This window comes from Poecilia latipinna, unplaced genomic scaffold (assembly GCF_001443285.1).
Source record: "Poecilia latipinna isolate Pla-1442-1.1 unplaced genomic scaffold, P_latipinna-1.0 Scaffold1427, whole genome shotgun sequence".
Lineage (NCBI taxonomy): Eukaryota > Metazoa > Chordata > Actinopteri > Cyprinodontiformes > Poeciliidae > Poecilia > Poecilia latipinna.
The window spans coordinates 159,283-172,211 of NW_015114043.1; the positions used below are offsets into that span (position 1 = coordinate 159,283).

General features: G+C 41.8%; 1 protein-coding gene and 1 long non-coding RNA gene across 2 annotated transcripts in view; one reads left to right on the forward strand and one right to left on the reverse strand.

The window, feature by feature from the left end:
- LOC106962532 (uncharacterized) overlaps nucleotides 1-1,806 on the forward strand; it is a 5,729-nt gene extending 3,923 nt beyond the window's left edge. Inside the window, exon 2 of the long non-coding RNA XR_001427993.1 lies at nucleotides 983-1,806. This is a non-coding gene — a long non-coding RNA (uncharacterized LOC106962532). The remainder of the gene's footprint in view (nucleotides 1-982) is intronic.
- The window catches only part of mtor (mechanistic target of rapamycin kinase), a 168,919-nt gene extending 158,068 nt beyond the window's left edge, over nucleotides 1-10,851 (reverse strand). Inside the window, exons 1-3 of the mRNA XM_015056992.1 lie at nucleotides 10,588-10,851; nucleotides 10,416-10,502; nucleotides 5,002-5,169 (exon numbers count right to left, since the gene is read on the reverse strand). Of these exons, the coding sequence (XP_014912478.1) occupies nucleotides 5,002-5,169; nucleotides 10,416-10,502; nucleotides 10,588-10,818 (486 nt within the window). The 5' untranslated portion in view covers nucleotides 10,819-10,851. The remainder of the gene's footprint in view (nucleotides 1-5,001; nucleotides 5,170-10,415; nucleotides 10,503-10,587) is intronic.
- Between the last annotated feature and the right edge of the window lie 2,078 nt (nucleotides 10,852-12,929).

Here is a 12,929-nt window from a genome sequence, read left to right on the forward strand (position 1 = left end):
AGACACTCGGTTGCACATTACAGTTATAAATAACTCAATATTGTACAGCATTTTACCTTCGCTTGTTTCTTATCTTTCCGTGTGTAAAGCAGTGCACAAGTGTCCCAAAAGAGGGTGCTGTTGGTACCACCGCAATCCTGGCATGTTTGTCCTGCCGGGGACACCGTAGTGCGGGGGATTTTTTTGTGCGCGAACTGCTGTATTCCTTACAGTGTGTTTACTGCCTGTAAGGTAAGCAGCAGCTCCCCTAGCCCGGTGTAAAAATGAACATTATATATATTTCTATTGGTTCAGATTGCCAGTTAGGCACAGATTACATTTTCTTTCTGGTGATTGATTGGTTTGTGACGTTTGATCGTTTTGTGATGCTTGATTGTTTTGTAAAACAGAAAAAAAGCGGTTGAATGCTGACAGTGTGTTTACTGCCTGTAAGGTGGACGAAATAAACGCGCCAAGGTCTCCCCACAACCACGATCGCTGTGTCCGATTCCTCTTTTCTGCACGGATCACATCCCACCTTCACGCACAAATAAAACACAACGCAGAGTCCATAGGGTGTCTTCCATCAGCGGCTTCGATTGTTTCTCATTTTGCTGTTGCATCTGAGTTTCCCCCGTTGCGAGATAATAAAACATGTTCCTATTATCATAAAATGGCTAGATATCAGTTCTCTAATCAAATTATGAATCAGTAATTGTAGAATGAGCAATAAACCTGAAGAAAACGAGTGGTATTTTATCCATGGCTGTATACATGCATAGGTCTAAAACTTACAAGTAATTACATTTTGTCTTTAATTTACACTATTCCAGTTATTTATAATTCTGTATGGTTGGATGGTAAAAAAAAGTGTTTGCATGTATATATAAAGTAACATGTCTGTTTTAAATAATTCCTTATGTGTATGTAACTTCCACATTAGTAACTGTTATTTATCTACATTTATGTGCTATAAGCTATAACATCTGATTACTTTTCCCAGGGAGCAGAAGGAGAGCAACATGGCTGACATGATGGAGATGAGGAGAACCATCAGAACAACAGGATCTCCTTCAGGAGGAACCAGCTACCAGCTGAGATGGCAGAGCTCCATGGAGAATTGAGACAAACAAAAGAAAAATAAAAGTTGTTGTGTCTCAGTGAACAAAGTCTCTATTTCTGCTCACTCCACACATTATTGTACTTACTGTAGTTTATATGGCATTAAGGTCCTCCTAATACAATCCTCCCAAAATGTGAGGAGCTTTAGCCAGAGTGAAAATAACATTACATAAATATTTCATTGAACTTAACATTGTAGATTACCAATGAAAGTATCCAAAACTGAATACATTATTCAGCAAACCAAACATTTTGGCATTATTATCAGGGTTTCTATTAACAAGAACCCAAAATACAAATCATGTTAGTTAGTTTCTATTTATACATCATCATTCTATCCACTCACTGTTTCTGTCTTCCTGCAGAATCTTCAATGTAAGAAAGGGAGAAAATGTGTCCAAAACCTGTAACCTTAATTAGTGATAAATAAGACTGAGTTTAAACTTTAAATTCTTAGTGTCCAAAATGTGAAAACATGGAACTAGAACCAGTCAGATTGGAAGGAATATGGTTTTATTTGTTCTCAGTATACCTTGGACATCAGGTGAATCATAATTAAACGTATTGAGAAGTTAAAAACAACAGACACATTTTTTTTTATCAGAAATGTTTCATCAGCATATTGAGCTCATGTGATTCCTGCTCCAGAAAGGTGAAGGTCTCTGGACATCCTGAAGGTAAACACCGACCAGCAGTCAGGAAGACGGACTCTGATGAGATCCTACAACCCAAAGGCTGCAGAAGAACCACGATGGTCTGCGGCGGCAGTTTACCAACATGAAAACACATTGAAATATATTATGAATTAATTCTGATATTTGTAAGTTATTTGCAACACCCTGACTGACATTAGCTCATGTATATTCGGCACTATTACAAGTTTTATCGTAGTTTAATACAAAAATCATCGTTAGCTTACCTGAACCGTCTGAGCCACCTGCTTTCCTGCCGCTGCAAGGCGGAGATCAGCTCCTCCTCACCACATCGCAGCTTTCCTCCCACTGTCACATTTTCTTTTAGTCTCAGAAAAATCGCAATCAGGCTATAAAAAAATAGCTCAGCTCTCTCTTCTTCTTTTGTATCAGAAAAACAACAACTCGCGTTAGGTCGCATGTAACGAAGCACAGCACGTAGCTCCTGGAGGCGGGGCGCTACACCCCCCCGCCACCAGGAGGCGGTACCCTGCAACAGAGCCAAGTGGGCCGGTGGAAACGCGGTCACTCCGAAACAGAGCCGAGCCGAGCCGGGTTGTTGAAGTAGAGCCGGTGGAAAAGGGGCATTAGACGTCTCCCTGGTCCGACACACTTGAATCCAACAGCTGAATCACCCTTTAAGTGCAGTCAGGTTCTCCAGAGTCCTGCTAACGACCTCATTATTTGACTCAGGTGTGTTGAAGTTGAGACGCATCTAAAAGTTGCAGAAGTCCGACCCTCGAGGCTTGGAGTTGCCCACCCCTGTTCTAAACCCACCATCCCACAGTGAAACATGGTGATGGCAGCATCATGTTGGGGGGAAATGAGAGGGAGGGAAATGCAGAGCTGGACTGAAGCTGAGCTACACTGGAATAGTTTATATCAAATCATATTCATGTGTTAAAATGGTTTAGTCAAAGTCCACTTTAGCCCTAAATCAAAATTTGAATACAGATGTTCCTAAAACCTCGTAAGTAAATCTGAACATGAGCCGTTTTTATTTTGATATATATATATATATTCCTAACAAAATCACTCGCTTCTTTGTAGTGGTCTACCACATAAAATACTCATGTTTTTAGCTGTAAAACATGACAAAAAAAACAAAAAGATGTTTTGCAATTTAACTCAGATTTTATGAATAGGATGGCAAAGTAATCTATAACCATAGATCGGCAGTTCATATTCGCCAAATTCAGAAAACAGTAAGGTAAGGTAAGGTAATTTTATTTGTATAGTACATTTTCAGCAACAAGGCAATTCAAAGTGCTTTACTTGTATTTAGTAAAAGCTGAGGATTGTCTAGTTAACTGTAGAGGCGATGCTGTGCGAAGAATACAGACTTATTGGGAGTGAGGAGGCTTGGACAAGACGAAGTGTTCTGGATAAGCAGTCCCAACACGCACCATGACCACCTCTCCATGTCTAAAGTTAACATGGCGAGACGGCAGGAAGTCACAGTATTTGTGTGTGTGAGTGTCTGTATGTGGTGGGGGGATGGGCAGATGTTTTTCTTTTTCTCTCCATTTGCTCCAGAAGGTAGCATAACTCCCAATTCCTGTCTGTCAGGATCTTATTCACCAGATTGAGCTTCATACTAGCAACCAAGTTACAGATTCTATTTTCTAATACTGTACACACCAAGACAGTAAGGCCTCAAAGGAAAGCAAAGTGAATGACTACTCTACTTATGGCTCTGTGTTTATGCTCTCTGCCCAAAGCCATGATTTAGCATCGGAGGGAAACCCTGACAACTGCTGGAAGCGACTGCTGAAACCGAAGAGTGTGTTACCTCCAGATTTATGTTGTCTTTGAACTGACATATTAGAAGTGAAAAGCCTAAACCTGAAAGTTCTCAATGGGTACTGAAGGCAACGGCAAACATAAAACAGCGACCTAATAATGTCAGCTGCTGGTTGCGTTCTGGGTGTAAAGGAGCAGTGCTAGTATTGAACAAAAACCCTCCTGGCATAATGACGAAAATAAATATAATGGATAAAATGTGACATGTGATCCCAGCCCTGCGGCTTAAAGAATGTGATTTATGATAAACAGCATGCCCAACTTCTAACTCATCAAAATGCATTAAGAAAAGGAAAAGAAACATATATAAGTTGTTTTTGACCAAGCCAGCTATGGAAAATGGGGGCGACTTATAGTCCAGGAAATACAGAAATTCAAGATCCAACTCTATGCTGCGCGTTTCATTGGAAAAACGGAGATTATAATTTATGATCTACTGAATCTGATTGGATCAGACTGAGTTCAAATTGCATGGGATAAAGTAGATTTGAAAGAACAAACCTGGATTAAATGGGATTGTTTCATCATGGTGTAGCAAATGATTTATTATCATCAGTGGAAAAGCAATAATAATAAACTCTGATAACGGTGTTTGCAAACATTAAAAATTGACAGCACACTCTGAATTACTGTTGCTGCTTCTAATGCAGAATCAACAAATGCCAATACATTTGAAAATATGCCTGAATGTACTTACTGTGTGTTGTACTGATTAATGTAATAGGCATATGAAGTAATGCTTCATAGTTCAATTTTTAGGTCAATATTTGTGTTTCGCTGCATTAACAGATGTATTGCCAGAAAGACTTAAATTAAATGCAAAATGCATGTAGCACTTTGAGGAGTCCAACTAAATGGTAAATAATAATAAATATAATTGAGAAAGAATTGAGAAAGAATGAATAATTGAGAAAGAATGAATATAATTGAGAAAGAATTGGTAAATACCACCAGAGTCAGAGTGATTAAAAAAAGCATGAAAATTAATCCTATGTTTATGTATCAGTTACCAACAGGGTTGGATAATTTCATTATGTTTAAATCAGACGGCAGAGCTAGAGACATGATTTGATTAAACCTCTGGTTAATTGCATAAAAGGAGAACAAAGATGGCCACCACTACGCATTAATGAGTGAACAAACAAAAGTTTCTTTCATGACAACATTGCCTTGGAGAGTCAAAAGAATGAATTAACTTTAAATGAGTTAATTTCTTTTATATTCAGAAGACAGCTGAGTGCTCTGCTGTTTCTCATTTTAGTGGGGAAATATGTCCGATTCTTGTAAATTGAAATCTATTCGGAGTAAATTAGCTGATTAACTCAAACACATTCAGATGTTTAAAGAGATGCTATAGGAAGTTGTGAACGTGAGGCAAAATGCAGCAGTATTCTGCATCTTCTACCTTGATGGTGACGCTGCGGCCGGTGCTGTTATCGTGCATGAAGACACGCAGCATGTGTGGGATGAGCTGAGGCAGGTAGAGCTTGAACTCTCCGCCCAGCGCCACCACGATTTGCTCGATGAGGAGGATGATGGTGTTCTGCATGGGGTTGTTTGGTGTCCAGTACTCCTGCAGAGCAAAACCAAAATACAGCATAACAGTGTTAATTAGAAGTCAATCATATGCACGTCTCTGTTTTTTGTTTTTTTTTTAAGTACACAACAAAGAACCAGAACAATGATTGTGGTAAATGAAACATGTGCTGTCTTTGTCTTTAAACAGATTTACCTTTGGCTGTGGCTCTTCTTTTGAACATGGTGGGTCTGTTTGTTTTCCATTAATCTAATACACTTGGAAATTATTTGCCATGCAGAAAACTGTTTCTCATCAAAACAGTGACTACACTGATATGATTTTGAACACAATAGTGTTTAATAAATACAATATGGGCAGAAAACAGGGGAAGTTTCACCTTTTTTAAATATTTTATCTTCATCTCTATTAGGGCCGAAACTACTAATAGGCTTAACCTTGATTAAGTGATTATTTAAATAATTGTAAATTAATTTAGTAATCAATTAATTAACTCTACAATACAGACTCAAAAAGGCCATTTGATGAAACAACACAGTAAGAGTAGTAATTCAGCCAAAATGATACAAAAACAAACATTTAAGATAAGAAATAAAACTTTGTAAATATGCTTTACCAAAAACTCTTCTAGTGGCATAGTTTAACTTCACCTGCTTCAAATTCTGTTTTAAAAATGAAATTTGTTCCTTTGCATATTTTGATGCATTTCTAACATTGCATAAAAAAGGCTTAAATGGCAAATCTGCAGAATGTGCCAATTCTTAAAATCGTAATGTTATGCATAAAACTACCGTTCCCTGAAGGAGAGGAATGAGGTACAACACAGAGTATGGGATATCATGCCCCTGCGTGGCCTAACTGAAGACACCGTTAATCACGCCTTTAGGCAAATGACTTGTGATGACAGGTGGCAGGTCCCTCCTGCATATAAATACACCTCCATCACAGTCATTATTCAGTTCGATGGCCGCTCTTCACCGAGCCAAGCTGAACAGCGGGGCAGTAAAAGGTGTTGTACCTCGTTCCTCTCCTTCAGGAAACAGTAGTTATATGCATAAACGTTCCCTTTCAGTCGATTCACTCGGTACAACACAGAGTATGGGACATATACACACGCCCATGGAGCAGCCATCAAACCTGAGACAAATACACTGAGTTAGTTTGAAACCTCCAATCCAACCCAGTAGAAAGAAAAGAGTGAGCCACAAAAGGGACTGTCACATCCAGACGATAAAACCAAACAAAAGTGTGTGGTGAAGACCAGCTGGCTGCAGCACAGGGACCCCTCTGAAAAGGGCCCAGGATGCCGCTACACCCCTTTTTGAATGTGCTTTCACACCATGAGGTAAGGGGAGGCCCTTGCTGTTGTAAGCAAGAGAAATAGCCTCCACGACCCAATGAGAGAGTCTCTGTCGGGACAGAGCCTTGCCTCTAGCTGGATTGGCAAAACATACAAACAGCTGATCACACAGTCGCACATTCTGAGTGCGATTGATGTAAAGACGCAGTGCACATACTGGGCACAGCAAATGCAGCCTTCCTTGCTCTTCAGAAGCAAAAGGAGGGGGATAAAACTAGAAAGTTCAATGGTCATTGTGCTGTAATCCGAAGGAATCACCTTAGGGAGTTACGCAGCATTTGGTCTTAAGGTGACCTTTAAACCATCAGCTGAAAACTGAACACAAGAAGGGTGCACCGAAAGTGCATGCAGGTCCCCAACCTGTTATGTAGTCGCCAAAGCAAGAAACAGAGCTGTCTTGTATGATAGAAATTTCAAATCAACCAACTCAAGGTGCTCAAGTGGAGTGCTACAAAGAGCATTCAAGACTACAGTGAGATTCCAGGAAGGAACATTAGATTTTATCCCTGGTCTCAGTCTACAGACCCCTTTTAAGAAACGCACAGCTAGAGTATGAGCACCTGATGTCCCTTCATCAAGGCCAACATGACAAGCAAAGATGGAAGCCAAATAAACTTTAATTGTGGAGAAAGACAGACCTTTATCCACCAGCTCCTGTAGGAATGTCAAAACATCCACAATGGAGCACTGGAAGGGGGAAATGTTTTTGCTGTGACACCACTGTTCAAAACACGCCACTTATAAGCCTATAAACCCCAAGTGGAAGCTGCTCTGGAACTCTGAATGGTTGCAACCACATCTAAAGGAAAGCCTCTAGCTAACAAGCTGGATCTCTCAGCAGGTAGGCATGCAACATCCACAATTCTGGGTGTGGATGAAATACTTCTCCCCCTGCCTGTGAGAGGAGATCCCGGCGGGCGGGGGGGTTTTCAAGGCTTCGCTACCAGCAAGCTGATTATTTCCATATACCATGACTTTGCTGGCCACCGAGGGGCCACCAGAATCAAGGACAGGCCCCATCTGCGTAGTCTCTCCAGCACTGGCAGAATCATTTCCACTGGGGGAAATGCATACAGAAGCAATTTGGACCATGGGTGAGCTAGGGCATCCACTCCCAGTGGAGCTCTGTGATCCATTATGGAAAAGAATAGGGGACAGTGGGTGTTAGCTTTGGTGGCAGAGTTCCACTGAAGCTTTGCTGAACCGTTGCCAAATCTACACAACCACGGATGGATGCCCACTCCCTCACCAGTGGGCCTCCCCTGGACAGCAGATCTGCCTCCAAATTCAGGTGGCTATTAGGAGGTATCTGAGTTCCTAGCTTGGACAAGCACATAGCTTGATAAGTTCGAAGCATGGTGGCCGAGCTCAGGGCACGAGCAGTGGTTGCTTGAGTGCGATAGGTCTTCTCCAACTGGGTTGCAAAAAACCTGCATTGTTTTGAGGGCAGGGTGGCAGAGCCGCCCACACCCTGGTTGTATGATGGCGCCAGGTAAGCTGCCAAGGACGCCTCCACTAGTGGTAAATTAACCAGACCCGCTTTGTCGGCACCCTCCAGGTCCACATACTGCCCGTAGCCAGGCACTGTAACACGTGTGGGCAACGGTTTGTTCCAGGACGATGTTAGCTCCGAGACAAAATCTGGGTACACGGGCAGGTGGTTTTTAACCGCAGCCGGCTCCGTCGGAAGGTAGAATCCAGTGAACTGGGACACCTTTTGAGGAGCAGGAGGAGGGGTGGGCCACTCGACATCTAACTTATTAGCTGCACGCCGGCAAAGGGAAAAGATGATACGTCGTCCTGACCCACCGGAGAGGCGGTGGCAGCAGACAGACACTGGACCGTGGAAAAGTCGTCGTCATCATCTTACAAAAGACTTTGACCTACCAGGCCGATGTCTAGCACCGTTTTGGCTAACCCCTCCACATACTCCATATGGTCTGACCAGCTGGAAGCGGGGGCTGCCCAGCTGGAAGTGGAAGCTTTGGCCCCGTCGTCCTCATCAGACTTGGACGAAAACGGATTTCTAGACTTGGAGAGCATGGGGTCTTGTGAAACGGTAGCCTCTCCCAGCACTTTCTGCACAAACTTGACCCGCCGTTCAAGCGTGGATTGCCGAAGCTGGCTACAAAAAGCACAAGCGTCCGGCTACGACAATGCTCTTTTGGCGTGGACAATTCCAAGGCAGACGGGGCATGCTTCGTGCTGGTCTTTTTCGTGAAGCTGCACTCCTGAGGACAGGGGCGAATGGAAGATTTCCGCTTCGCCATTTTTTGCTTCGTGCTCATCCCGAACCACAAAACCAAAGAGAATAAAAATAGACAAATGAGAAAATACAACTAGCTCTCAGCGGCCAGACACACTAACCAGCAGGCAGCAGTAGCTAATACCAACAGGAGCAGTTAAGCTAGTTGGAAAAATAAGAGCGATGCTAGCTAGCAGCAGCTAGAAAGCACCGGTTGGAAATTTGTTCTCAGCGAGGTGAAGAGCGTAGGAACTGAATAATGACTGTGATGGGGGCGTATTTATATGCAGGCAGGGTCTGCCACCCGTCATCACATGTCATTTGCCTAAAGGCGTGATTAAAGGTGTCTTCAGTTAGGCCACACGGGGGCGTGATATCCCATACTCTATGTGTACTACCGAGTGAATCAACTGAAAGGGAACTGATTATCAGAATAATCAATATGTGCAGTTCTAATCTCTGAAAATCTATTGCTCATATGTTTAAAATAAAATGTGATTCAATCATTTTTTCTTCATTTATTATTCGTGAACTGATGTTATTTTCACTTTATGAAGACATATGCATTAAATCACTGAGTACACTCCATTTAAGAAAGTACAGAAATGGGTCAGGATGTGTTTCCATCTATAATCTGAATGTGAGAGAAATGTATGGACTATATTTTCTCTGGAAACCCTGAATTTCCAGATGTCAGAAGCAAAGAGGAAGATGAGATGGCAGAAGAAAGGAGACAGTTTCCTGTCAGGTGGAACCGATATTGTGTCTCTTGTCTGTCTGTCTGTCTGTGATACTGTGTTGGAAAACAAAGGCACGGCCGTGCAGTATGATCAAAATAAAAATAATAAAAAATAAAAAGACCAACTGTTAAAGTGGAAGGCTTGAAGTCACAAAATCAGTCACTCGGTGGGTTTCATCTGTGGTGAAGTTAAACAACCCCCTTTCCTGCCCTGCCTGCCCATGGCAGTACATATTGAATAGCTAGAGCAGCCCCCTCATCTGGATGCAGAAGCAGAACTGCAACAATAATGAATAGATCCTTTGTTTCACTTGCCCTTTATTAACTGGTTGATAAAGCGGTGTACTTCTCTCCATTACTCTTCATCACAAGGAGTTACCATCACCCAGGAGGTTCGTTTACAGGGTTAGCGAACCTCCTGGGTTTGATAACCCTGTAAGCGAACCTGGGTTAGTGAACCCTGATTCAGAATGAGAATCAGATTGTATCCTGACTTTGATACAATGTCCTTGTATCAGAATCAGGAGAAGTCTTTTTCTTTCCATATGATTTATGTGAATACAAGTGTATTTGTAAAGTGTGGAGGGGGGACATAGGCTTTAACAGTCACTCTGCATCACATGATGGGCTGAAAGCCACAAACTATCTGCGGTTACAGCTTTAGTAAGATTGGGTCCAAAGGAGGGAGGCAAACTTTGGAGACAGAATAAGTGCTAAAACATTTCTATCTGAACACTAAGGTGGACTGAGTATGAATCTAAATGCAAAAGCTCAAATTCTTCAATGCTGGTTATGTTCATCACCCAATGTGCTGAAATCCTTTTAATGAATGAATAATGAATGCAGTTAATAGCTTACAGCTGTTTGCCTGACTCACTGGAAAAACAAGGATTACATAACGGAGAAGGAAGATGAAGAAAGCTGACAGAGCTACTCACTCTGATCAGGGTGAAGATGTCATCCATGTATGGCCGGATGTGAATCTTCACAAAGGACACAACCATTCCCATCTGCTGGAAGAGGAACTGCAGGAGAAGAGAGTAAAACATTACACCTGATCAGATAGAAAGAGAAAAAAAAGTGTTTTTAACTATCCGATCTTCCGCTTACCTCTCGGATGCTGGCGTCGCAAACGCGGATGACGTTGAGGAACGTGGGCATGACCTGTGGCAGGAACTGGACGCACTTGAGGCCCAGCGACTTGAAGATGAAGGTGACGGCCTGAACAACCATGGTGTGGTGGTTGGACAGCGAGGGGTCTCTGAGGATCCGCATCAAAGTGACGATGGCCACCGCCGGGTAGAACTCGTCCAGGGGCAGGTTGCCCATGTTCACCAGCATTTCACTGGTGCTGTAGTCCGCTGGAGGAACAGAGCAATCGAGAGACTCAGGCTCCGGCAACTAATCAAGAGCTTAGATTTATGGCCCGAGCCTCAAGTAAATAATTCTGGCCAGAATTTAGGGTCAGGTTGGAGCTCATGCTTCTGTGGCTTGTTTAATAAGCCTGCAATCCATCCAGCACAGAGAAAACCAAACAGAAGTTAAGGTAGTCCTTAACTTAACTTCTGTTAAGATAACTTAACAGAAGTTAAGTTAACTTCTGTTAAGTTAAGTTAACAGGAGTTAAGTTAAATTAACTTAACTTAACAGGAGTTAAGGTATCTAGCTAGATAACTAGCCCTCTTTTTTATAGTCTAAAAAGAGGGCTAAATAGTTCAACCTGTTCAGAAAATAAAGTAAGTAAGCAGGGTGCAGAAGTGAATCAGACAGTACCAACACAGCGCAGGTGGCTCTGCCCTGACCCGCTGCACCTGCAGCAGAGATCAGATCCCACTAATCACACATCCCAGATGATTTGACCTTTTCTCATCGTGCGGTTACAACAAGCAACAAAATGGAGCTAGAAGATGTTAAAATAGAAATGGGACGAAAGCGGTAAATTCTTAATTGAAATGGTATGTTGGATTTACTTTGGGCTCATGGCTTTAATTACAGTTAATTAATTGAGTTGGATCAGGTTAAGACACAATGCCTATGGGCTCAGGTCAGGATGTGTTTTTTACGCCCGATTTAAACTCTACAATTAATAGACATATCCCAAAATATTAGAATATTACCAAATGATAAATTCCACCAATGATCTCGTTGTGCTTCCATCATTCAGTGATGTCATATTTCTTGAGATAACTGAATGTATCCATTTTTTTTGGTCTCATAAAAACAGATCATCATTGTTCAGAAATATCTTCAGACTATCACAGTTTTACAAGACTTCTTAGAGTTATATTCTACAGTACATCTCTGTCTCTGGACACTTTCAGTCAAAATAAAGTAGCTTTTCTATTCACCATTTTATTATTCCAAACTTAAGCCAATAAAAACAAACAGATGTCTAAAGATGCTTAAATATCTCAGCTCACTAAGAAGACACAGACCACCCTAGAAAGGGAACAGTGTTGTAATAATTTAGCTTTCAGCTAGATAGGAAAAATGAATTGTTCCAACACACATAAAACAGCCCTGTGACCCAGCAAGAAGGCAGCATTTCATTGCTTTTATGATTCTTGTGTCCCGTTTTGATGTGAAAAGTGTAATTTGAAGTCAGGTGTTGCAACGAATATATCCAGGCTCTTCTCGCATTCAGAAGTGAGCTATCGTGCCCCAGACGGTGACCCTGACAAGCCCGCCAAGAGATATACAACCTCCAGTTCTGGTCTCAGTCCATTTAGTTCAAGAACAAACTGGGAAAACCATTACTGTGCAGTCCAAGGTCATACTTGGAGTGGATGAGAGAAGAGGAGGCCTGGTCTGGTTTCGAATGGCAAAAAGACAGATGGGACGTTTTTACTGTTGATACCGTGAATTTTCATGATATCATACATGATGGGCTTTTCGTGAAAGCAGAAAATTTCCAGTCAAATCCTCTGGAAGAATCATGAGAAGTTTGGCTGTTATTTACAAGCTAAACCAGTCTAACCAGTTTCTGCAGTTAGAAATTTATTCCACACAGATTGATGTAAAGAGTAGTAGAGCCTGTTGGAGGCCATGCTTGCTTAGTTACACCATCAAACAATAACGGCACATTACCCTGCAAATCTATTTATACTCCGTTTTTCACACTGTTTTATCACAACCATAAACTTCATTGGATTTTATTTAAATTTTTCATGACCTGATGATGGATGACTTTCAAAATCTCCTAAAAAGTTGACACCAGAAGCTAAATCAGATTAAATGTCTGATTTAGCTGATTGCAGTTGTACCATGCAGTTGACATTTTTTAATAATTGATGAAACAGTCCTCCATGACACATTTAAAGCTTTTTATGTTGCTTTCCAACCCACTAAACGTCTCTATAACTTTCCCACTGACCTTTCTTGGCATTCATGATACTGTTTGTGCTTTAATGCAGTGGTCCCCAACCCCCGGTCCCAGTGGCACAAAAAGTGGG